The following is a 27,110-nucleotide window of genomic DNA, read 5'->3' on the forward strand; positions in this document are numbered from 1 at the left end:
GTTCAGCTATTAAGTTCTTCATGTCTTATTGGTCATTTTTTTATATTTTCTGTCACTTTCTTTGGAGTGTCACTGAGATCCTCCACTTTTAAGTCCACTGAGTATTTTATGACCATACGTTAAATTCTCTATCAGGCATATTGCTTATCTCTGGTTTGTATAGCTCTTTTGCTATGATTTTGTTCTTTCATTTGGGACACATTCCTCTGTCTCATTTTGTCTAACTAACGCACTGTGTCTGTTTCTATGTGTTAAGAAAGTCAACTGCATCTCCTGGTCTTGAAAGTAGTGGCCTTTTGAAGAAGAGATCCTGGACTGACCTACAGTGCAATGTCCCCTGTTCACCAGAATTGGGCACTTCAGGAGTATCTCCTATGTGCGTTTTGTATGCCATACTACTGGGGCTGAACCATGTTTGCCTTCAGTCATCTTCAATAGCTCTCTTTGCTTGTTGTGGACACCATTTAGTCTCTATTTTGTTAGTGGGCTAGTCTGGGGCCATCTTGGGCTTGAGTAGGTCAAACCAAGCATTTGCTAGGGTTGTAGTCACACCAAATTGTACGGTACACCACTTCTTTGTCCACTGAGAGGCTTTTGTTGTTGGGTGGGGCCTGCAGTCAGACCAGATATGTGCCCAATGCTGGGGTTGCAGTTGGACTGGTAATTATGGTTTATCTTCCCCTCTCCTCAGGGCATGAGTCACTTTGGAGTACTGCTGGCCACTGTGGAGGCTGCTTACACAATGCCACCTCTTTGGAACTGCCTTAAATGGACTCCTGCCACTGGTGGGCTGGATGGGGCATGTTCATAGGAGAGCATGGCAGCAGAGTGAGCTGTTAGCAAGCTAGGTGGAAAGTGTTCATGATGATTTTCACAGGTATCCATGTATCTAAGCTAGGAGACAGGGAAGGAAATGGCACTCAACCAGCTCTTCTGTTCTTGGAGAAGTCTCCTGAAGATCCCTGCCTCTCCAGGACATGCTTTGATATTAGTAAATAAAATTTCCCATATATCCTAGGTGTTTTTCAATTGCTGTTTTTATGCTGTATCTCAATGGAGTCATTTGTTGTGCTGTCTCTTTAAAGGCAGGGACTCAGTTTCCTATCACCCTCCAAATCTCCCAGAGCTGAGCTGCTAATTTTTAAAAGTTCCAGGTGTTACGCCCCACTGTTTGAAATCCAGAGGTGTTTCACTTCATCAGTTTTTAGAAAGCCAGATGTTATGGGGATTCATCTTCCCAAGGCTGTTTCCCCATACCTGGGGTGCATCATATGAAGTCTACTCTTCTCTTTTCTCCATGCCTGTGGTGTCACTTCCTCCAGTGGATGGTCTTACAGGTCAGTTTGGTTATCAATGGTGTCTTCACTCTTTTTTGATATAGCCTGTCCTCTATGATTAGCTGTGGAAAGTATGTTCTGCCCATCTTTGGGTCATTTTCTGGGTTATTTATACTGATGTGGGCATTAACTAGGTATATCTAGTTATAAGGTGAGCTTAGCATCCTATTACTCTGCCATCATTCTCAGAAATCACAAAGACAGTTTTTGAGAATACTGTTTATAGCAATAAATGCATGTATTAAGAAATTTTAAAGATCTCAAATATCCTAACTATACTCAAGGAACTAGAAAAAAAGAACTATGCCCAAAGTTACCAGAAGGAAGGAAATTATGAAGATCAAAACAGAAATAAATGAAATAGAGACCAGAAGAACAATAGACAAGATCAACAAAACTGAGAGCTGATTTTCCGAAAAAATAAAATTGACAAACCTTTAGCTAAGAAAAAAGACACATAGGATTATGAGACTATAATGAACAATTACATGCCAACAAATTAGATAACCTAGAAGAAATGGATAGATTTCTAAAAACATAAAACCTGTAAGAGTGAATCAGGAAGGAATAGAAAATCTGAATAGACCACTAATAAGAGATTAAGTCAGTAATAAAAAATATCCTACCACAGCAAACCTGGGACCATATGGATTTACTGGTGAATTCTACCAAACATTTAAAGAAGAATTAATAACAAATCCTTCTCAAACTATTCCAAAAAAAAGAAGAGGGAACATTTTCAAACTCATTCTGCAACCCCAGCATTATACTGATACCAAACCCAGGTAAGGATACTACATGAAAACCATGAGCAAGTATCCTGGATAAATATAAATGCAAAAATTCTCAACAAAATATTAGTAAACTAATCATTTTAGTATCTTCTTGAACTCAAACACCATGACCAAATGGGATTTATCCCTGGGATGCAGGCTGGTTGAAAATAGGCAAGTCGAATATAATACATTAGTAGAATGCGAGAGAAAAATCATATGATTATCTCAACAGATTCAGAGAAAGCATTTGATAAAATACAACACCCTTTCATTATAAAAACTCTCAACAGATTTGGTATAGAAGGAACATACCTCAACATAATAAAGACTGTATATGATAAACCCACAGCTAACATACTCAGTGGAGAAAAAATTGAAAGTTTTTCCTCTAAGATCAAGAACAAGACAAGGATATTCACTCTCCCTACTCTTATTCAATGAAGTACTGGAAATCCCAGCTAGAATAATTAAGCAAGACAAAGAAAAGACATCCAAATCAGAAAAGAAGTAAAATTATCACTATTTTCAAATGAAATTCATGATTTTATATATAGGAAATCTCAAAGATTCAACCAAAAAAAAAAAAAAAAAACCTGTCAGCACTAATCAACAATTTCAGTAAAGCTGCAGTATAAAATCAACAAATCATTTGTGTTTCTATACACTAATAATGAAACATCTGAAAGAGATAAAACTAGTCCGTTTAGAAGAGCATCAAAATCAGTACCTAGGAATAGATTTAACCAAGGAAGTGACAGATCTGTACAATGAATCCTACAGGACTTTGCTGAATGAAACTGAAAAGACACAAATGGAAAGACATCCTGTGTTCATGGATTGAAAGAGTTAATATTGTTAAAATGTCCATACTACCCAAAACCGTCTGTAGATTCAGTGCAATTTCCATTAAAATACAAATGGCATTCTTCACAGAAACAAACAAACAAAAACTAAACTAAAATTTGTATGGAACCACAAAAACCCTGAATAGCCAAAACAACCCTGTGGAAAAAGAACAAAGTTGACAATATCACACTTCCTAATTTCAAACTATGTTATAAGTATAGTAACAAAAACCATATCTTACTGCCATAAAATTAAACATATAGACAAATAGAATGAAATAGGAACTCCTGCATGTATGGTCAACTGATATTTGACAAGAGAACCAAGAATACTTAATGGGGAAAGGATGGTCTCCAACAAATGGTATTAGAAAAACTGGATAGACACATGCAGAAAAATTAAATTGGACTCCTGTCTTACATCACTTACAAAAAATGAACTCAAAATAGATCAGAGATTTAAACATAATAATCAGCACCATACATACAGGAAAAGAGCCATAAAATAAAGAATAAGTAAGTTCTCCACTATAAGCAGAGTTGCAGGAGCTACTAAGGAAGCAATAATTACAATTATGAGAGGTTCCCCAGAGGCCCCATGGAGCTTACCCTTGAAGGAAGAATAGAATCTCACCATCGTATGAATAAAAACACTAAGTAGATGATATGGCCCCATCAAACCAGAAGTCCAGTGTGACTAAAATAGAGGATTATTTGGGAAACCTGTCCAGGCATGAGGTATGTTTGAACATGAGGTTTGGAAGATCCTTGAATGGCACAGTGAAAAGTTTAAGATTTAATCTATAGACAGAATCTTCTGAAACATTCAAAATAGGGAGATGATTGATATGATTGATTATGGGCTTTAACCAATATTGACAGCAATGAGATGAGGGAGGGAGGTGAAAGTCTGAGGCAGAGAAGTTCGTTAGAACGTGAGAGTCTGACCTCTAGTAGGAAGAGTGGAGACTAATGGTCATGAAAGGTAAGCTAGATGAGACCTGGTATTTATGCAAGACTAATCTGATGGAAAGGAAGACATGAAGGGAGGAACAGATGAGATTGAGGTTTATGATTGAATCAAGGTTTGGAGAGTGTTGCTTCTATAGCATAACAGCAGACAACTGGAAATTCCCCACTAAGATTCAGGGTGAGAGAGAGGAAATTGAGAATCCTTATCAGAGAAGTGATAATGAGGTCATGAGAGTAGATGGACTGACCCAAGAAAAGAAGAAAGTCAGCAGAAGGGTGAAACCAAGGAGAAAACTAAGGGAGATGCCTGTTCCTATTGGTGGGTGAAGAGCCAGCAGCATAGGCATGGGGTATGAATGTGATCAAAGATGGGTAACACCCTGAAGGTGGCATTGCCACAGAGATGAAGTCAACAGGCTCTTCATGACTCAGGAACCACAGTACTCACATTAGAATTACTTCTCAATTGTGTGTCAAGCAAGTTACTTGGCCTCTTAATGCCTCTATTTCCTCACATGTAGGAACCTAAGGGTAGGTTATTGTGAAAACTAAATGAGCTGATAGATGTGATTATCACAGTATTTTGTTGTTACTTTCTAAAATAGTCTAAAAAGGCAAAAACAAGCTATGCAATCATCCATTTAGCCAAGTACTTTTTGTATTCAGATTATCATCCTTTTGAAAATAGTAATGGAAAAACCAAAACTCTTAGTTCTTTTTCGTTATTTCTTCTCTAGTTCTTCAGTTTGGATTCACAACTATCTTCGTGGCAGCTTTTCCCCTAGCACCACTTCTGGCCTTACTGAATAACATAATTGAAATTCGGCTGGATGCTTACAAATTTGTCACACAGTGGAGGCGACCTTTAGCTTCAAGGGCCAAAGACATAGGTAAGTTGGATTTGATGTTTTCTTTAAAGATATTAGCCATCTGGTGGATAAAATAAAAACAGACATCAACTTAAATTTTTTACTAGTGGTTTCCATGTAAGATGAAGTAACTTATTCTTGCAAAAGAATAATTATGTTAGCTTTAAATAATGTTAGACAAGAAATAAAGCTGCCTATTTGGAAATTTATAATTTCCAGTACTGGAGAATTTGTGCTTAAATAGACTCAATTTGGTTATTTGAACTTGGAATCTAGAATTTTTATTTATTATCACTTATTTCCTTTTTAAAGTAATCTCCCACTTGCTTTATTTTGTTTTGCCCTTGCTCAAATGTTTCCCTGAGTCACATAAAGCTCAATCCAGTTTTTCTAAAGATGAAGATGGCTTTGGCCTTTGACAGGAGAGGCTGAGTTGAATCAGATGCAGCCTCTTGAGTGCTGCTTGAGATCAGAGACCATCTTTTATTCATTTCTGCATCAAATGCTTAGTATAGAGCCAGCAGGCACTCAGTGTGTCTTGGCTCACAGTGGCCTTTAACCTCCATATGAAACAAACCCACATTCAGTGAGCACCTACCCTGGGTCAACGCAACAGGGGCTGGGCCCATCCAGCTGTCTGCACCCTTCAGGAGCTCCCAGCCTGGTAGTGACTTGACAGTGTGAGTGCCCATCTTATTGGGTAATGTATTGGTGCCTTATTGCTGATGAGAACTCTCTGACTTACGTTTGATCCTGACCAAGTCAGTAAGTCATGAGCATCAGCACATCCACAGAAACTTCTTCAAAGCCAAAGCATCTGCAAGTACAAATTCTTACTCTTGGTTACAAGTGTCAGTATTGGGTAATTTGAAAGGACTGTTAAAATTAGTTTCCCCAGTAGTTTTTATACTATTATTTCTGCTGTTGTGTCTTGAACTAATATAACACTTTTTTTATAAATTTATTTTTTATTGGTGTTCAATTTGCCAACAAATAGAATAACACCCATTGCTCATCCCGTCAAGTGCCCCCCTCAGTGCCCGACACCCAGTCACCCCACCCCCCTCCCACCTCCCTTTCTACCACCCCTTGTTCGTTTCCCAGAGTTAGGAGTCTCTTATGTTCTGTCTCCCTCTCTGATATTTCCCACTCACATTTTCTCCTTTCCCCTTTATTCCCTTTCACTATTTTTTATATTCCCCAAATGAATGAGACCATATGTTTGTCCTTCTCCGATTGACTTATTTCACTCAGCATAATACCCTCCAGTTCCATGTTGTTTCTAATGGCTGAGTAATATTCCATTGTATACATAGACCACAGCTTTTTTGTCCATTCCTCTTTCGATGGACACCAAGGCTCCTTCCACAGTTTGGCTGTTGTGGACATTGCTGCTATAAACATCGGCGTGCAGGTGTCCCGGCGTTTCACTGCATCTGTGTCTTTGGGGTAAATCCCCAGCAGTGCAATTGCTGGTTCGTAGGGCAGATCTATTTTTAACTCTTTGAGGAACTTCCACACAGTTTTCCAGAGTGGCTGCACCAGTTCACATTCCCACCAACAGTGCAAGAGGGCTCCCCTTTCTCCACATCCTCTCCAACATTTGTGGTTTCCTGCCTTGTTAATTTTCCCCATTCTCACTGGTAACACTTCTTTTTGAATAGGAATTTGGTATGGAATCCTTGAAGGCATCGGCATTCTCTCTGTTATTACAAATGCATTTGTCATAGCGATAACATCTGACTTTATCCCTCGTTTGGTGTATGCTTATAAGTATGGACCTTGTGCAGGCCAAGGAGAAGCTGGACAAAAGTAAGTTTGTCCTAAAACTGTCATGAAGTCCCCATTTCCTATGCACTGTGTGATGCTGGCACACTCAGACAGAAGCTTCTGCACTGGAGTAACCCAGGATGAGAAGGACAGCAGTGGGGGAGGTAGAATTATGATGACGCTACCAGCCAAAGAAAACACATTCTCATCTACTGAAAAGATGGGGCTCAACACAGATAATACACGTTTTAGGTGGAATTAATCATTTCTCCCACCCCTGACCCTTGCCTACTGTGAATTCAGAAATGGGTGCTATGCTAGTATGTGTAGCCAAAAAAATTAGCACATGCTCTAGTATACAGTTGTGCCATCTTTATGAGTTTGTAAGAGGATAGTTACAATTTGATTCCTCTTGTGTCATCATATGGAGACTTTGCAAGTTCTACATGGGAAATATGCAACCATGTGATAAGTACCCTAGAAGTATTCTATAAATATTTGTGGAATAAGTAACTGAATGATTCTTTCCTGGATATTGACCTGACCAATGTACATATTACCCAAGGCAAATCCAATTCTATGGCATCACCTAAGTGATTCCCAAAAGCCAGAGCTTTCTGGGTATTTCTGGTCAGGTAAATTCCAGGCAAAATTAAAACATGTCCCCTAGATTTCATTTCTATAACCTTGGGCGGAGACAAGAAATTTAACATACTTTAATGGGAAAAAAATCTTTGGCAAAAAATAAAATAATTCTGTTCTAATTGTGGGATTTAGATGTCTGTAGATCACAGTGGAGTATGTTTTGGGAGTCTTTTTAACACCCCAGAAATTATCCCATGTGGGCTATGACAATTCACACAGGCAGCCCTGCCTCTTGGTTTACTAGTCAGAACTAAACTAATCCTGTATAACCACTGTAGTTGGATTAGCCCCAAGGAATAAAGTGCTACCAAATCAAGTTAGCCAAATTCATGCACCCCTAGCCTAGGTCCAGTTTCATTATTAATCCTACATGAATGCTTTAAGGCATAGATGATTGAATGTAATAAAGCTTACTATCTAGCTATTCAAAGAGGCTTCTATAAAGTTCTTTACTATAATAATCATGTGGCCATTAGACACTAATTATCTAGCAACTTTAAGTGAACATACCATCCCATTTTAAGAGATTTAAAGACATGTTATACTATTCACTTATTCTTTCTAATTCTATTGCCAACATTCTCTGCTTGGCTGAGCCTAGAAAAGCTTGCCTTTGTTTAAACCACTTTCCCGTCTGTTTTGCATTTGATTCTCAAAACAACCCTGGGAGTGGGACATGCATTATTACCCTCACTTTGAAGAACAGAAGGAGATTGAGAGGTTAAATCCAGAATCACAAAGCAGAGTAACTGATAGAACCCACATGAAGGCAAAGCCTAGACTCATACAGTGCTCTCCATCCTGAACCACAGGGCCCAGGGGCAATTGCCAATAAATGTTTATCCAGTTCATCTAACAGGAGAAAACTCCCCAGGGGTTTAAGTCCCAGTGGTTATTTAATTTTTTTCTCAATTGCAAATATAATGAAACCTGTCTTGGTTTGGGTGGAACACAAAAAATAAAGCAGGAACATGTATGTGCAGTTGATACTGAATCAAAGCTTTAGAATGTTGACAGTTTATTAGAGCTAAGACATGTTCATGGAGATTAAAATTTAACAGTCTCCTTGATTCAGTTTTATGGGGCTCACCTGGACTATTTTTTTTTACATATAACCTTTCTCTTTCCCTTAAGAGACTTCTGCCATTTTCAATGTTTATAGATCTACATTCTATCTTCTAATCTGTTAGTCATGTTTCTTGTTTTCAAATAGTTAAATTTGTATAAGTTTATTCATGAATCTTATTTTCTGCTCCACCAGCTACACTATTATCCTTTTTAAGGTTTTTTGGTTTGTTTTTGTTTTTGTTTTTGTTTTATTTTGTTTTGTTTTTGCCCATTTTGAAATACTTTAGAAATGATTGAACTCATGGCGGAGCAGCATTGTCAAATTTTAGAATGTCAAAGGCTTTTGGGGTAGTATGTGCATAGTCAAATTCCACTTGTTATGATCCCATTCACCTATAGAAATGCCACATTTCAATTGAAGCTGCCTCTAAATCAAGGGTACCCCAACTAAGCCAACCTCAAAACTCCAGACTGCCTCAATGCCTTCTTCTTACTGTTTTTTCAGTTTTCGCTGGCTTCTCCAAAGAGGAGAGTTTGATGCATATGCCCAGAGTCAGTCAGTCACATGCCTTGTCCCTATGACAGAGGGACTTCCAACCACAATCTCACTGCTATCATGAGTGGTCAGTGAATGCATTTTCATGGCATAGAGTGGAAGACGTTCTCATTTTCTAGCCAGATCTGAACATGAGAGGAATACCGTGATTTGAGGCAATATTCTCCACACAGTGGGTACACAAGAAACTTTCAAGTGTTTCATCTTTCCTCTTAAGACATTTATTAAGGCATTTTTGCTGCACCCTGCCTAGGTAGATTCCTGGACCAATGTCCATGCTTATTAGATTATTCAGTGTTTGCAAAATAAAGTCACTTCCTCTTTCAGGAGATCTTCACTTGAACTCTCTAGAAAAGTGCTTAGAGAACTAAAGTCATCTCTGGATATGCATCAGGAGATAGAAATTATGAAGCAAAATTGAAGGTGTATACTATAAGATTGTTCTGTCGATCAGAGTTAAATTTCAGTCAACAAACTAAAATTATTTTTCAAACAACACAAAAAAAATCATTTTGAGCCCTCCACTCCTATCCATTGAATGTAATTAACTACATTGTTATCAGGCCAGAGTTGTGGAACATTCTCTAAGAATATGTGCAGGCCTTAGGATTATTGTGAGGTATATATCTGATTTAGTGATCTAACTAAAAGATCGTAAGGAGTTAGAGACTTGATCAAGAGCACAATGCTCAAACTGTCACAGAACAAACCACAAATATCTTAATAAATTATAAGGAATATATTTTTGCAAATTGTAAGTCAATAGATCAACATCATAACCAATTACAAGGTTTTGTTTTAAAACATAAAGCTGACAATGCTTTATATAGTCAGTCATATTTATTGCAATGTCAGAAGTCCACTTTCTTTTGTCATCTTATTAGCCTATCTATAAATAAATTCATAAATTTGTCATTTATTATCTCTAAGGCACATTTGACTCTAAATGCATAAACCAGATCTTATTTCTTCTAGCTTTTTCATTGTTTGGGCCCTATCCCCATTCTGTTTGAGGTTTTAGATATAGTGACACAAAGGCACATTTAATCGCAAAGTTCAAAGACACTCTGCAGTTTAAGCTGGATTCTACAAATTCAAAAATCAACTTCAAGTTCTTTTCTTTCCCTTAAAACTCATTACTAATGATCATTAGTTCATCTTTTTCCTTATAGTAAAGGATTGGAAACAGTACATCATGAATGATTTTTAAACCAGAATTCTCATATTTAAATAAATGTGGTCTTCACAGAACTTACTTGAAAGAGGCATGCATCATAATTCAAACAATACTACCCTTACATAAAATATTTTCTAAATCTCCTATCTTGGAAATACCTTCAGGGGCCCTCTACCAGCCCCTTAAGAAAATTAACTTTGTGTTTTTATGTTCACAGAAACCCTTCCTTGGTCTGATAGTTTTTTCTAGTTACTACTTCATTTTTCCTCTAACTTGGAGCTGGTGGCGTGCCACATTGAGGCATAGTGATCTCCTGACAGCAGATAGGGATCGACATGGGATCTGCTACTGCCTGTTTCCTCCAGACTGACACACGAATGCCATTGGCTGAACTTCATACAGGGAATTGTGGGAAATCTTTCCCTGAATTGATGACTACCCTCAACTATTTATTGTGGACAATAGCTAAGATTCTACCGCAGTGAAAAGACTTTGAGAAATGCCCAGACAGTTCAATATTAGCAGTCCCTCTCCTTCCCTGATTATGGAAAGGAAATGGAAGGAAGACTTACACAGCTGATAACTATATGGACACATACTAGATCCATGTGTGATGCTTTGTACACGGGAATACAGAACCGCCAAAGGCACATTTTCAACTTGGATTTATGACTGACAGTACATGAATATGCTTAATAAATAGGTCAGAGATATATCCTCTTTATTTTGAAAGTAGAGTGTTGTCCATGAAGCTGGTATTTTATTTAAATTTAGCTTTTTCTCAATCGAGTTTTTGGACAGAGCAGCCATTAGGCCACTGCTTAATCTCAGTAAACCCACAGGGCTGCCTTGGGAGGTAAGAAAGAGTGCAGGAGGGGTTGTGAATATTTCATTTCAATGTTGGGCATGTTTTCTGCCAGTTTCCAGAGCTCCTTTCCTTTCCCACTGTTTAGCTCCTAAGAAGATTCTGCTGTATTCTATAGTTCACAAAAACCGGCTCACTCTCTATGACAGCTAATAATCATCAAAGCACTAATTTGCTTTCATGTCCTGTTCCAGGCAGTTCAAAGAGGAGGGAGACATTATTCCAAATTACCCTTCCAAAGAGTGGTAGGGGAGACCTGCTGCTGGTTGGATTAAGGCATGTTACACACCCACTGAACATTTGTTTCACCCATGAGTGACTTGATAAATGGGTACTTCTGCTTGGTTCATTTTTTAAGGCCATGATAAAACCTCAGTGATTTGTCTTGCGCAAGACAACACACAGAACTCATGTACTATCAGGTCTGTGTTTGTGTCATCATTTTGATTTGGTGTTCAGCATCTTGGAATAATCATGCCAGACAAGTTAATGGAGAGAATGTGAAAGCTATGATTTTTTCATTAAATCAATATTTATTTATTGCACCTTCTGCAAGGTACAAGAAATAAATTAATAGTAGCCACTCACATTTAATTAAGATCTTGCTATAGGCTAAGCACTCTGTCCCTGGCTTTACATGTATCATTTTGTTTAATCCCCACAATGACTCTATCAGGTAGTCACTTTTGTTAGTTAAAGAAGTTATATAACTTACTAAATTTGCATGGTTAGAAAGCAGAAAAGCTACAATTTGACCCTCAAACCCAAGTTTTTAGTATTGAAATATACTGACTCCTAGCACAGAGTAAAAGCCATGTTCTCAGTAAGTTTATTAACCCTAGGGTATATAGGCAATAACTTTATTTCTGATCCATTCTAAAGACCGTGATATTATCTCTGATAGTTTAGCTTTCCTCAAATGAAGTCAATTGAGTTTGATATTTACTGGATTCCTACACTACACAAAACTGCCCTAGGATATAAAAATACCTATGACACTTGTTCTGCTCCAAAAAACACCTGCAATCTAAAGAAAACCCATATGTATGGTAATGGTGAAGTTAGATATAGGCAGCACCATACAGAAGAAGAAATGAGTCTTTTTCTGGGAAGATTAGGACATCTTCCCAGATGGGGTGCCATTTCAATTGGTCATTGAAAAATTTCTACTTAGAAAGAAATGAATAGGGAATCTCAAGAGAAAAGACAAACTGAACAGAGATATGAAAGCTTATGCAGGGAATATAGTCTAGCATGACTATAGCAAGGGATTTGAGTTTGGAGGGGAGGCATAGTAACACCAGTCACATTCAGGGTATTATGAGAGAATATAGGTATTCATTAATAAAGGAATGTGTTTGTGTGTGCATGTGTGTTTACATCATCAAGGAAAGAAACTGTGGCTTACCTGTAATTTATACTAATCATGCAGTACTGTCTTTCATCTATTAATTGGGATAGTGATGGTCTGTATGATGACTTTGAACAAGAAGAACTAGAATAAAAGAATGACTTGTTCCTGAGGGTTTTTCAGTGTATCCTAATTTGAATGATTATGACAAGGCAAATCCAGCTAAAGGCATTTATAAGTGCAAGAGTTTGTAGGAAGTAGAAACTTCAGTGAATTGGATGCAGAGGTGACCAGAGCTCTAATTATAGAATTCATTTTCTCTCAGGTGCATGGTTGGCTATGTGAATGCCAGCTTATCTGTGTTTCGAATTTCTGACTTTGAGAACCGATCTGAGCCTGAGTCTGATGGCAGTGAGTTCTCCGGTACTCCTCTCAAGTACTGCAGGTGAGGATGGCACTCAGCCAAACCTGGGCTGGCTCTGCCATGGGGAGGTTTTGCTTAGACAGCCCTTTCTGACTGAATGGGTTTAAAGAAGTGGTTCTCAACCTTGATCATGCATTAAAATCCACTGGAGAATTTTAAAATCTCCTCTGGACCAACTGTGACCTAGTAAATTAAAACAGAATCTCTCAGGTGGAACCCAGACATCCAGATCCAGGGAGTCAAATAAGAGTAATCCAAAGAGACCCACACCAAGACATAATGAAGATGTCAAAAGTTAAAGATAAGGATATTTACAGCAGTAAGAGAAAAACAACTTGTTACATATGAGGGGAAACCCCCCCACCAATAAAATGATCAGATTTCTCAGTAGAAACTTGATAGGTCAGAAGGATATGGCATGATCTGTTCAAAGTGCCAAAAGGAAAAAAAAACTGCCAATGAATAATATTCTGCTCAGCAACAGTGTCCTTCAAAACTGAAGGAGAAATGAAGAGTTTTCCAGGCAAGCAAAAGCTAAAGGATTTCATCACCACCAGACCAGCCTAACAAAGGTTAAAGGAATTAACCTTTAATTTCTAAGGTTAAATTTCTTTATGCTGAACTGGAGGGGTACTAGTTAGTAACAAGAAAATAGATGAAAGCATAAATTTCACTGGTAAATATATAGAAAATAAGTGGAAATGATCATTTATAATGTTAGTATGAGGGTAAAAGACAAAACTAGTAATAATCATTATAACTACATTAACTTGTTAAGGGATATAAAAATATGGAAAATGTGAACAAAATGTTGGAGGTAGAGTAAAAAATATAGTTTCATAATGTAATCTGACCTAAATAATTATCAACTTAAAATAAACTGTTAGTTGTTATATGTAAGCCTTGTAATAACCACAAAGAAAAAACCTCATAGATTCATGAAAGAGAAAGGAATCCAAGCACACCACTAAGGAAAGCCATCAAATCATAAAGGAAGAGAGCAAGGAAAAAAAAAAAAAAAGAAAAGGAACAGAGAGGAACTACAAAATAGCCAGAAAATAATTAACAAATAAGTACATACCTATCAGTAACTACTTTAAATGTAAATTCTAAAATAAATTCTTCAATCAAAAGACAGAGTGGCTGAATGAATTAAAAGACAAGACTGATTTATTTGCTTCCTATAAGAGACTCACTTCTGATGTAAGGACACAAATAGGCTGAAACTGAAGGGATTAAAAAAGATACTCCATGCAAATAAAACCTTAAGGAAAGCTGACATAACTATGTTGTCTGCTTTAAATACAGATTTTTTAAAAGAATGTAATAGACAAAGATCATTATATAATGATAAAAGGGTTAGTCAGTCCAACAAGAAGATACATTTCCCAACATACCCAACCAATAGACACCTGATATATAAAACAATTATTAATAGACCTAGGGAGAAATAGATAGCATTAAACTAATAGTAGAGAACTTTAATACCCCACTTACAACAAAGGATAAATCATCCAGACAGAAAAGTCAATAAAATAAATGGTCTGTACAACATTTTATAGGTATATACAGAGCATTCGATCCAAAAGCAACAGAATGCATACATTTCAAGTGCATGTGAAACATTCTCCAGAATACAAATCAAAACCACAATGAGATACCACCTCACACCAGGGAGAATGGCTAAAATTAACAAGTCAGGAAACAACAGATGTTGGCAAGGATTTGGAGAAAGGAGAACGAACCTCTTACACTGTTGGTGGGAATGCAAGCTGGTGCAGCCACTCTGGAAAACATGTGGAGGTTCTTCAAGAAGTTAAAAATAGAGCTACCCTATGACCCAGCAATTGCACTACTGGGTATTTATCCAAAGGATACAAACATAGGGATCCTAAGGGGCACCTCACCCCATTGTTTACATCAGCAATTTCCACAATAGCCAAACTATGGAAAGAGCCCAAATGTCCATCAATAGATGAGCGGATAAAGAAGATGGTGTTTACACACACACACACACACACACACACAGAGGAATATTACTCATCCATCAAAATGAAGTCTTGCCATTTATATCGACATGGATGGAACTGGAGGGTATTATGCTAAGCAAAATATATCAGTCAGAGAAAGATGATTATCATATGATCTCACTCATATGTGGAATTTAAGAAACAAAACAGAAGATCATGAGGGTAACTGGGTGATGGGCATTAAGGAGGGTACTTGATGTAATATGCACTGGATGTTATATGCAACTGATGAATCACTAACCTCAAACTAATAATACATCATATGTTAATTGAATTTAAGTTAAAAATAAAAAGAAATAGAATAGATCATGTTCTGCCACAAAACAAGTCTTAAACAATTTAAGAAGATTGAAATCACATGAAGCATCTCTTCTGATCCCAATGCCAATTGTATGAAATGAGAAATTACAAGAAGAAAACTAGAAAAACTCACAAATATGTGGAGATTAAACATGCTACTGAACATCCAATGGGTCAAAGGAGAAATAAGACATAGCTAGAGACATTTAGAAATAGACATATAATGTACCAAAACATATGAGATGCGGTAAAAGCAATTCTAAGAGGAATGTTCATAGCAATAAATGCCTACCTCAAGAAACAAGAAAAATCTCAACCTAACTTTATACCTCCAGGAGAAGGAAGGAAGGAAAGATGAATGAACAAACGAATGAAGTTAGTAGAAGGAAGAAAGTAACAAAATCAGAGCAGAAATAAGACTAAAAACAAATAGAAAAGATCAATGAAACTAGGAGGTGGTTCTTCTTTGTAAAGATAAGTAAATAGATGAACCTTTAGCTAGACTTTCCAAGAAAAAAATATTCAAATGAATGAGAAGTGAACTTCATGATAACTGATACCACAGAAAAACAAAGGCTCATAAGAGACCAGTGGACAATTATATACCAACAACTTGACAGCCTCAAAGAAATGGATAAATTCCTTGAAACATATAAACCATCAAGGCCAAATCAGGAGAAGAGGGTAAGGTATAATTAAGTTCCTGAAAATGTTTTAATTCTTGCGTTACATGGTAAACATGAGTGAGGGTTTATCATACTAAGTATTAAATAAATATAAAGGTTAGAGAGAAGAATATGAATGGATCAATGAGGTTAGTTTAAAAAATTAAATATGATGAGGTTGTACCTGAAGTTGAAAATAATGTTCTATGGAAATGCAAAAGATGAAGAATAGTCAAGATACTTCTGAAGAATAATAGTAGAGATTTACTTTATGTTAGAATTAGTATAAAATTATAATCAGTGTAATGGTGTCACAGAATCAAATAAATAGAAAATGGAATAGAATTGAGAACTCAAAAATTGCATATTAATTAAAGGTATAGTCACAAAATAACACATACATTATGATTTCATTTATATAGAGTTCAAAGCAGACAAACTCAGCAGTTTTACTCAGAAACACTTGCATAAGTAGTATAACTATAAAGAAAAGCAGAAAATTAGATAGCAGTTATCTCTCTGGGTGTCTGGGATTGCCAGCAAGGCATTTCTAAGTTACTAACCACGTTCTAGGATTTACCTTAGATGGCGGTTATCTGAAGTTCACTCTCGTTCTTTCAAATGTACATGTACTTTTACATTTTTAAAAATGGGAACGAATTAAGTATACCTGGAAGTGGAAAAAAAAATGTTTGCAAGCCATAACCTAAGTGGGAACGTCCTGCTTTTCCCACACGTAAAATTGAAGCCAAGAAATTACAAGTGTTTTGTTTTGAAAACAATTCTAACTCACTTGGAAAAATTCCTGCAAACATTGACACCGCTGGACCACTTAGTTTCTCTGAAGATACTAAATGAAGATTAGAGAAGTAAAACATTGATTCAATTAGCTTTGAAGCTTGGCTTTCTGTCTGTTTCCAGGGAAGTGTTTTGTTTGCACAATAAACATGTACTGTCATTTGGCAAAAAAAAAAAAAAAAAAAAATAGCACTCTATCAAAAACAGAGGTGTGGGGCACAAATGACATCTGAGCACCTCTCGAGCCCCTGCCTCATTGAAAAGGCCAGTGGGATCAGAAGTAGGCTAGCACTTCAACTGAGAGCTCTGCTTCAAACAGTCATCTGCAAGCTAAAAGAAAAGAGTGAGAGTCAACAGTTATAGATCCTGGTGAGATGGAGAGACCCTAATTGTGTTACTAGGGAAAACTGATGTCCATAGAAGTTTCATTAATTACCTAAGATCATAACATCAGGCAGACCCCAGCCTTGGTTTGTGTGTGCTTTCCAGCGAGTGCATGATTGGAGAGACAGCTGTGGGCAGTGAAGCACAAGAGAGCCAGACTCATTAGCATCACTAATAGCAATAAGAAGTTTTCTAGAGAGAAACTTGACTTTATGATACAGTAGCTTTAGAGAGCAGGAAGGCCAGAGACCTGCTGCTTCTGAAAACTGGAACTTCCTAAAAATTTCTATCTGAAACCAAGAATCAGAAGTTAAGTGCCAGTGTAGGTACATTGCATTCCTTTGTGCACAAATTAGCAGAGCTCTGTGATAGATCCACAAATGGATGTATACTATACAGGGGCTGAACAAACAGATGCATGTTCTCTTTAAGATTTATTCATTTATTCATGAGAGACACACAGAGAGAGGCAGAGATATAGGCAGAGGGAGAAGCAGGCTCCCTGCGGGGAGCCCAATGCAGGACTCGATTCCAGGACCCCGGGGTCATGACCTGAGCCCAAGGCAGATCCTCAACCACTGAGCCATGCAGGCATCCCGAGATATAGATTCTCAACAACTGGATCTCTGTATAGAAACTATCTGATATATTGCCAACTCACCGTAACCATGAATATAAGTGCTTTCTACATATTAAAAATGTAAAAAATGTTAATTTAAATAATATAAAAAATCCATTAATTAAAATGCAAGATCACCACCTAAAAACAAGTGTTTTCATTTTCGCACATTTCAGTAGTCTTCGATTATTGGTGGGAGATACATTCCAATACCCCAAGTGGATGCCTGAAACTGAATGATACCAAAACCTATATATACCATGTTTTTTCTTTACACACTTACATAGTAAAGTTTAATTTATAAATTAGGCACAGTAAGAGATTTATAACAATAATCATAACAATATACTGTTAAGAAAAGCTATACGGTATCTCTCTCAAAATATCTAGCACTGTACTCACCCTTCACCTCATGATGATAAGAGATGATAAAATGCCTATGTGAGGAGATGAAGTGAGGCAAATGATATAGGCATTGTGCCCTAGGATTAGGCTACCGTTGACCTTGTGACAATAAAAAGAAGATCACGTGCCTACTGACTGGCAGGGAGGATGTGGTAACTGAAACACAGAGAGCCAAACAGTAGGATGGGAGTGAGGGCAGGGGCAACTACTTGCATATATGTCCAATTTTACAAATAGAGTCATGTTTGATAATCTCTCTCACTGTGTCATAAAAAATATTTCGTCTTTCTAGTCTCATACTTTAATGAATGGTTGTACTATACTATACAGATGTATATATGAATTCATTTATTTGCTACAAATGTGTAGCAGCAATTTGAGGACAATACATTGGTGTCTTTGGAAACAGTCTAGGGGATAACACCATGATTTTCTACCCAATGAATTTAGAAGAGATCTGGGGAGAAAGAGCTTTACTAATATTCTTCAAAAGTAAAGCTGAACAAAGTCTGAGAAGCTAAGAGAGATTGAGCAGTCACCATGAAGGGCACAAGAGCACAGCTAAGGCATAAATAAGAAAGGAGCAGTAGGTTCTGAAAATTTTCTGTTTTAGTGAAGTAACTAAGTATATACTTTATGTTGGCTAATTGAATTTAAAGTTAAAATTTTTTTTTAAGTTTAAGGAGTTAATGAGGGTAACTCTTGAAATATTCAAGTCCCCTCCTTTTAAAAAAATTATTTATTCATGAGAAACACACACAGAGAGGCAGAAAGAGAAGCAGGCTCCCTGCAGGGAGCCCGAAGCGGGACTGGATCCCAGGACCCCAGGATCATGACCTGAGCCTAAGGCAGGCGCTCAACCACTGAGCCACCCAGGCATCCCAGGTCCCCTCCTTTTATAAATATATGTTTACCTAATAACCAACTATATCTATAATTAAAAGCATACTGCCATTTTTCTTCTAGAATATTTATTCAGATTATATTTGAAATATAGGTAGCTAAAGACAATAGGAATCACATTATTTTAATTGTAGAAAACACACTTTGATTCTTGACTAGTTGTGCTCTGCAAAAAGTAAAAGAAAGTTAGAACTTTTATTCTTGAATAAATTGGACCTTTGACAGGAGCTATTTATGTAACTATATACCAGAATAAAAGTGTTCTAGGCAATTACCTAATCCTCATCATTATAGAGAGAACCAACAGCTTAAAGGCACTAATAGATTGATTTTTAATCTCAGCACTAGATACTCATCATAAATATAATTTTACTGACAAAATAAATACACTATTATTATTTACCATAAGTATTAATGATAATTAATAGGATGATTGTGATAATAGTGACAGCTCATTTCTATAATCCTTAATACTCTTCAAAAATACTCTGCACAGGACAAAAAAGACAAATAGATCAATGGAAAAGGATAGACAGTCCAGAAATAACCCCACATCTATGTGGTCAATTAACCTATGAAAAAGGAGGCAAGACATACAGTGGGGGAAAAAATCAAATGGTGTTGGGAAAACTGGACAGCTCCATGCAAATAATGAAACTGAACCACTTTCTCATAACCATACACAAAAATAAACCCAGAATGGATTAAAGACCTAAATATGAGACCTGAAACCATAAAACTCCTGGAAGAGAGTTTGGGTGAGCAGTAATCTCTTGGACATCAACCACAGCAAATTATTTATGGATATGTGTTCTCAGGCAAGGAAAACAAAGCAAAAATAAACTATGGGGACTACATGGAAATAAAAAGCTTTTGCAAGGCAAAGGAAATTGAACTCTACATCTGAAACTAATGATGTACTATGTGTTGGCTAATAGAATTTAAATTTTAAAAAATGGCAACCTAGTAAATGGGAGTAGATTTTTGCAATTGATACATCTGATAAGAGGTTTATATCCAAAATATATAAAGAACTTAACACCAAAAAAAGAGAAACTATCAGATTAAAAAAATAGGCAGAGGATCTGAATAGACATTTTCCCAAAGAAGACATACAGATGACCATGAGAGAAATAAAAAGGTACTCAACATCTCTAACCATGAGCAAAATGCAAATCAAAACCACAATGGGATATCACCTCACACCAGCCAGAATGGCTAGTATCAAAAAGGCAAGAAATAAGTGTTAGCAGGGATACGGGGAAAAGGGAATCCTTGTGCACTATTAGTGGGAATGTAAATAGGTGCAACCACTGTGGAAAACATTATGGAGGTTCCTCAAAAAATAAGAAATACCATATACTCTAGTAATTCTACACTAGATATTTATCCAAAGAAAACGAAAACAGATTTGAAAAGATACATGTATCCCATTTTATTGAAGCATTGCTCACAATAGCTAAGGTATGGAGCAACCCAAGAGTCCGCTGAGGTACCTAAAGAGGTAGTTTATACATAAAGTGAAATAGTACTCAGCCATGAAAAAGAACAAGATCTTGACATTATGGATGGACCTAGAGGAGATTATGCTAAGTGAAATAAGCCAGACAAAAACAAATACTATGTGATTTCACTTATATATGGAACCTAAAAAAAAAATAAATGAACAAAAAAACCAGACCCTTAAACACACTGGTGATTGTCAGAGGGAAGTGGGTAGGGGAATAGGCTAAATAGAATGGGGATTAAGAGATACAGACTTCCAGTTATAAAATAAGTCCCAGGATGAAAAAGTAAAGCATAAGAAATATAGTCAATATTGTGCTAACATTGAATGATAACAGATGGTGACTATACTTATTGTGATGAGCACTAATGTATAGAATTGTCAAATCAGTATGTTCTATACCTGACACCAATATAACGTTGTATGTCAATTGTGTGTAATTAAAAAAAAAAAAAAGATGCTCTGCACAGGAATTATCTTGTATCCTCACACACAACTTAGTGCTGACCCTGAGGTTAGGTACGATCTTACATGAGCGCCTCGATAATCATAACTTTTCCTCAGATATGGGAATTTGGTGTGTTTACACACAGAAGCATTAGAAGAATTAGCATCTCCAGATCTTTCCACATTTCTGGGGCTAATGAAAAGAATACTGGGCTAAGAAACATGAAACTCTATAATATGGAAAATAATTTTTCAGTTTTTCTACCTGTGATAGTAATGATAATGGCAAAAATAAAGTGGAGTCACACAGATTTAAGTTCCTAGGACAGGTGCCTACTTCCTAATGGGTGTTCAACAAATATTTGTGGAATTTGATGCAGACTCAAAAGTTATAGTTGGAGCATATATTAGAAAGGACTTTTAAAAAATAATAAAAAATAATAAAAAATTTTTTAAAAGAAAGGACTTTTTTAGTGGGAAGTGGCAAAAATCCAGTATAAACTGACTTAAAAAGAACATCATTGGTTCAGGTAACTGGAGGTTGGCAGGATGATACTAATGTTAGTAATGGTTGGATCGCAAGCCTCCAGCAGCATCAGCAAGACACTGCTTCTCTACTGGCTCTGCATTGTTTCACATGACCTCATTCTTTTTTTTTTTTAAGATTTTATTTATTTATTCATGAGAGACAGAGAGAGAGAGAGAGAGAGAGAGAGGCAGAGACACAGGCAGAGGGAGAAGTAGGCTCCATGCAGGGAGCCCAACGCGGGCCTCCATCCTGGGCCTCCAGGATCATGCCCTGGGCTGAAGGCGGTGCTAAACCGCTGAGCCACCCAGGCTTCCCTCACATGACCTCATTCTAAGCAAACTCTCTCCACACACAGTCTATGATGGATTTAATTATAATTCACTAAATGACCATTCTAACAGAAGCCCTGATGAGGAGTCTCATTGATCACGTCTGAGTCATCTTTTGAACTGGGATCAGGGATGAAGGTGAGCCCTGCCTAAGCCACACGGATAATTCCCCAGAGGAGAAGAGATACTCTTTTACCAGAAGAAAAAAATAATGGATAAGTGACAAATGTCTAGGATAGAGAAGCTTTTTTAAACTATCTATCATGAATGAGGACTACATGTGGGAATGAATGAGATTTGGGAGTCAGGAAAATCATAGTTCGGAACATAACATTTGTTCTCCTATGTATTTATAGATACCGAGACTACCGTGACCCCCCGCACTCACTGGTGCCCTATGGCTACACATTGCAATTCTGGCATGTTCTAGCAGCTCGATTGGCTTTTATCATTGTATTTGAGGTATGTTCTCTTAACCAATTCCTTTGCCATAATTAAGTAACTAAGAATAATGCATGAATGCAAGTGTGAGAACGTTCAACGTGGTTATTTATGTTCAGAAGTATTATAGTAATATTATATAGCCTCTTTTTTAAATCTTTTTCTTCACCTTGAGCTGTCCAAGAAATGATTGAAAGTCCATTGTTGATTGTTAGTGGATACATCAGAAATCATTATTCTAATGTTCTAGGACCATTGTTATTCGACGTTAGGAAAATTGCAGTTTTTTCCATCCCTACTCCTACAGACTCAGATACATCATGTTTGTCATTTGCTTTCCACAAGCCCTCCGAGGTGATTCTTTATGATGTAGATGTTCAGGGGCTATAGTTTGGAAAACAACTAAGTTGGGTATCACACAAATGGTAGCCTCTCTTTGTGTGTCATCATGACATTACTTACATTCAGGACATAAATAAGTATTCATTATCTAAGACTCAAAATTAACTTTAAATCTACCTAGCAATTACTTATATGTCAGTAAAAATACATTGCCTGTTTTCTTTTAGTCTTTAAGAAAATTGCTACTAGAAATCATTTGCATTTCTATGACTGTACTTTATAAATGGAAATTTCATCTCCTGTCACATAATATTAAAGCCAGATTAATGCAAACCAGGACTGCCTCTTGCCTTAGACTTGACATTTCCTATACCTCGTCTTCCATCATTTTTTTTCCTTCATTCCAGGGAACCAAGAAAAGATAAGCTGTTCTTCCTGGGAATTCACTTATCTAATACTTTAGAATTATGAGAGTTCTTAAATTATCATCTGGTACTTTACTGGTCATTATCATATAGACAAACAGAAATGACAGTGTTTCTAGTTTCAGCTGTTAGTAAGTCAGGTGTAAAGAATTTGTGGCAGTGTGCCAGAAAAAATTTCTTCCTGAAATGATCATTTTCTTAAGGCCTATTGATCATTCTTGCAGTCAAATTGGCAAAGTGAATTTAGCAATAGATAAAGCATTTTGAAACATTTTCTTATGATTTTCACAATAATGCCCGATCTATACATGAGCAAATTGAAACTCAGAGTGAATTTTTCCCAGGTAAGCAGACATTTCTTAAGTAATAAAAGCCAGGATTCAACCCTGAGTTTTCTGACTCCATGGTATAGGTACTTCTGGCTCTCCTTTGCATTCTCTGACCACTCCTCTACCTTCTCTCCTGATTCCTTTCCTCATTCCCTGTGAGGTGTTATCAGACCAAGTTCAGTCCTCACGATCCCTGTGATCTTCTTTCCTCACATACATCCTCTGGCCTCATTCCACTTTCCAGACACTCAAGAGGCTCCACATCCCTGGAATGAGAGTTCTTATACCACCTCCCAGATCTCTTTCCAGCTAAGGAGGTGCAATAGATCTAACGTGTTGTATTCTCCTTTATGTTTTTAGCATCTCGTGTTTTGTATAAAGCACCTCATTTCATATCTGATCCCAGACCTCCCAAAAGATCTAAGGGATCGAATGAGAAGAGAGAAGTACTTGATTCAGGAGATGATGTATGAAGCAGAACTGGAGCGTCTCCAGAAAGAACGGAAGGAAAGGAAGAAAAATGGAAAAGCACACCACAATGAGTGGCCGTGACCAGGTAGGTGAGAGGTGTGCTCATAGTCTAAAACCTCTCCTTGGATTGAAAGGGATGCTTTAAACTCCCTTGAATCAAAGCTTGCCATTGTCCTACTGATAGGAATCAAACTCCTTAGAAGCTTCCCAAACCAGATTGTTTCTTAATTGTGTAATTTAACTTTCTCTTCCCTTTGCACATAATTCCTACAACTCTTATCTACCTCCGATGCCACTCTTGGCCTGGCAGTCAATGCCTTTAGGAGTTGGCCTCAGTGTTCCCTGAAATAAGCCTTCTCTCTCCCTTTTACTCCCAGTCTGGCGATTCTTCTTAAGCAGAAAGAAGAGTCATGTTGCCTTGAGGATATTAAAGCCACCTTTTTATCCCACCCAAGATGGCCTTCTCTCTATGGAAGGAAGGAAACATTTCTATGGAAACATTTATCGTTTCTTCCCAGGATAATCCATGTTACACCATACCCTCTAAGAAGTTTTCCCCAGACTCATCAGCCCAGTGAGACTCACTTCTTATAAACTTCTCTGATTATTGCATCAGTGCTACATGTATTGGCATATATATTGATCTGTATTGTTAATTTATGATTTTCCCAACTGTTATCAGGCTTCCCCAGCAGAATGGTAAACATCTTTAGGAAAGTTTTTCTGGGTGGTAATTTTATCCTTCCTACTAGTTAACATGGCATTAAGCACATGGCACCCATTAATGCAATTCAGTCAATAAAGGTTAAGTGGATTAAGGCGACAAACAGTGTAAAGAAGTTTCAGAATGTTCCCACATATCTTATCAGAAAGTTGTCTTGAAACCTTCTCCCTGGCAAATCTATTGGCTGTGTGTCCTTGGGCAAGTCCATTAACCTCTGGGCTTAAGTTTCTTCAACGATGAAATGCTTAGATGAGCTCTCAGTTCTGGTACTCTGTGAATCTGACATTATGGCATTTCTTTTGCCTTCCTCACCCTTAATTTCTCTGTCTCCACTGGTTTGAAGATGAACTTTGAAAATGTTGTTCAAAATTTGGCCTCTAAAAGAATTAAATATACAGGAAGGAAAGTTAGGTTTTTCACTTTCCATACCAGTTAATGTGTAGCAGCTATCTGTAGAGATGTTTGTTGTTAAGTTAGTGAATTTGTGTCGTTCCAGATCTGTGTAAAGAGCCCAGGAGGCTGTTATGAATGGGAGATGAGGGTAGACTTGGAGGAAATCACCCAGACCCCCCAGGGATAAGAGTGGTATATAGATATTGAACAATACCCCCACCCTCAATTCCAAAGTAGGCCTTGGTCTCACTAAAGGCAAGACATTTTTTGTAACAGTAATTTTCCCATTTCCCGGATCTGCCATTTGGGTCTGTGATTTTGGGAAAATTGCTTAATTTTTCTGAGCCTGCTCATTTGGCAGAACCAATATGCAGCTCAAATAAGGCAATGTATATGAGACACATGTGAAACAATAAAATGCTATAGAATACTAGGCGGAGTTCTTATTGTTAACTATTTTGTTATATAGTCTGCCAGATTCTAGACTTTTCCACTCTCTATCTGTATGACCTGGAATGGAGTGTTCATGTGGATTTGATTTCCACATTTTACGACAGTAAAGAAGCTAGACTGAGCAATACTTTAAGAGCCTATGCAACTTTAACCTTCTGGGATCCTAGAATTGGTTCCAAGCCCCTGGCCCCAAATCCCATTCTGATCACCTCTTCTCTGGCTCTGGTCAGCCATCCAAGGAGAAAGAGTGACTATCCAGGTGGCCATGTTTGAGGGTAGGAGGCAGACATCGGAGAAGAGAGCTGCTCCCAGGAGCTCCAGTAGCTAGAGACCAAGGTGCAGCAGTAGCATTACCTCCATCTAGGGGCCACGTTGGGCTACAGGGCTGGTAACCAGTCGGGAGTTTCTTCTGGCCTCATCACTGAGGGCTGCTATCTCCCCAGAGGACATTTCTAATTTTTGCTTGAAAGCATAGTGTTTGTCTGTCTGTCTCTATTCCCCCAACAGTTGGCAGGATGTCACCTTGCTTCAGACTGCCTTTCTGACTCAGTCTGTTCATCTGTAAAGCAGGCACAATAATGTTTATACCATACCTGACTCAGTTTGGGGTTACAAATTCTTTGAGTGCCTTTGACTCATGGTGAGTACAAACCAACCATTGTACACTGTGTTCTTAAGCCATTGTGTGTACCTAGGGTTTCAATGCCTTCTTTTTTCTTCCTAGGTAATAGTTCATTTCCAAGCCAAGGACCTGAATTCTGTTTACTTCTCCCAGCTGTGCAAAAGCACATTCAAGTGAATGACTAAAATGCAACTGCAGTGCATGTCGCAGACATTGGCAGCAGCAGGGGGGTCAGCACCCTTAAAGGACTACCTGGGAAATCATGCTGCTGTGAAATCACGTTGCAGCACACAATTGCTATCTATCCATAGACCATTCTTGACCAAGCAAGCATGCACATCATGGGCAGTTACATTCTCAAGTTTTTAAAACCAAGGGGAACTTGTATACTGGGCCTGTTTTTCAGCCTGTTTGCTACCTTTTTTGCATTCTACCCCATATGAATTTTACAGACACTGGGCGAATAAGGGTATTCAGACACCTGGACACACATTCCTAGAATGTTGTGATGTCCTAATTCCATGTCACCAAATGATACAGACAAGACCCTGTTTACAATTTTTTCTTTTTTTTTAATTTCAGATCTTTCTGAGGAGATTATTATATATGACATATCTATAGCTATGTGTATGGCCATAGATGTATTTCTGTGTGTACATATGTATAGTCATGTATTCTTACATATGTACATACAAATACAGAGATATATAAAGTACATAGAAATTCCTTACCTGTAAATAGCCAAAAGGGTAATGACATGAATGATAAATTTTCACATTTAAATAATCATCAACATGAAGCCATGTTTAATGCTTGTATAATGTGATGCAATAAAATTTAAAATAAATTTATGCACACGGAATATTTTCAGTTGGGCCTTCTGAAATTCTGTCATGTTTTTTTCTCATAAAATAAGAGAAATCAGAATGAGATCTTTAAAGAAAGGTTTATTACTCCCACACACTCCTGAGAAATCACTTCACCTTTGAGACAGACTATATTTTTTCTAAATCCACCTTTTCCATCTTGTCTCTATGCTACCTTTTTAGAGTACCAACCCAACTAATTAGAAATCACTCAGAAAAACTTGGAAAATGCCACACACTTTGTTGATCTTGACACACTTTGTTGAAGAAAAAGGAAATATAGCCAATGACACTTATGCTGTCGTAGTTACCCTGCTTACACTAGTTTGGTCTGTTAATCCTAAGGAAGAAGCCATCTGTTTGGAAAAAAAAAAAAATTTCTAAGCATTCCTGTTGTGGTAACTCTTGTTCTGGAGATAGCAGAACCTACCCTTGAACTATATTATCATCTTGCCTATGTTAGCTAAAGGGAT

The 27,110-nt window shown here is 37.3% G+C and overlaps 1 protein-coding gene across 7 annotated transcripts in view; it reads left to right on the forward strand.

The window, feature by feature from the left end:
• Positions 1 to 26,641, forward strand: part of ANO4 (anoctamin 4) — a 404,256-nt gene extending 377,615 nt beyond the window's left edge. For all 7 annotated transcript variants that reach the window (XM_038558801.1, XM_038558802.1, XM_038558799.1 and 4 more), the window contains 6 exons: positions 4,668 to 4,820; positions 6,464 to 6,611; positions 12,557 to 12,676; positions 21,928 to 22,033; positions 23,469 to 23,664; positions 25,874 to 26,641. In XM_038558801.1, the coding sequence (XP_038414729.1) occupies positions 4,668 to 4,820; positions 6,464 to 6,611; positions 12,557 to 12,676; positions 21,928 to 22,033; positions 23,469 to 23,660 (719 nt within the window). In that variant the 3' untranslated portion in view covers positions 23,661 to 23,664; positions 25,874 to 26,641. The remainder of the gene's footprint in view (positions 1 to 4,667; positions 4,821 to 6,463; positions 6,612 to 12,556; positions 12,677 to 21,927; positions 22,034 to 23,468; positions 23,665 to 25,873) is intronic.
• The last annotated feature ends 469 nt before the right edge of the window (positions 26,642 to 27,110 follow it).

The sequence above is a fragment of the Canis lupus genome, chromosome 15 (genome assembly GCF_011100685.1).
Source record: "Canis lupus familiaris isolate Mischka breed German Shepherd chromosome 15, alternate assembly UU_Cfam_GSD_1.0, whole genome shotgun sequence".
Classification (NCBI taxonomy): domain Eukaryota; kingdom Metazoa; phylum Chordata; class Mammalia; order Carnivora; family Canidae; genus Canis; species Canis lupus.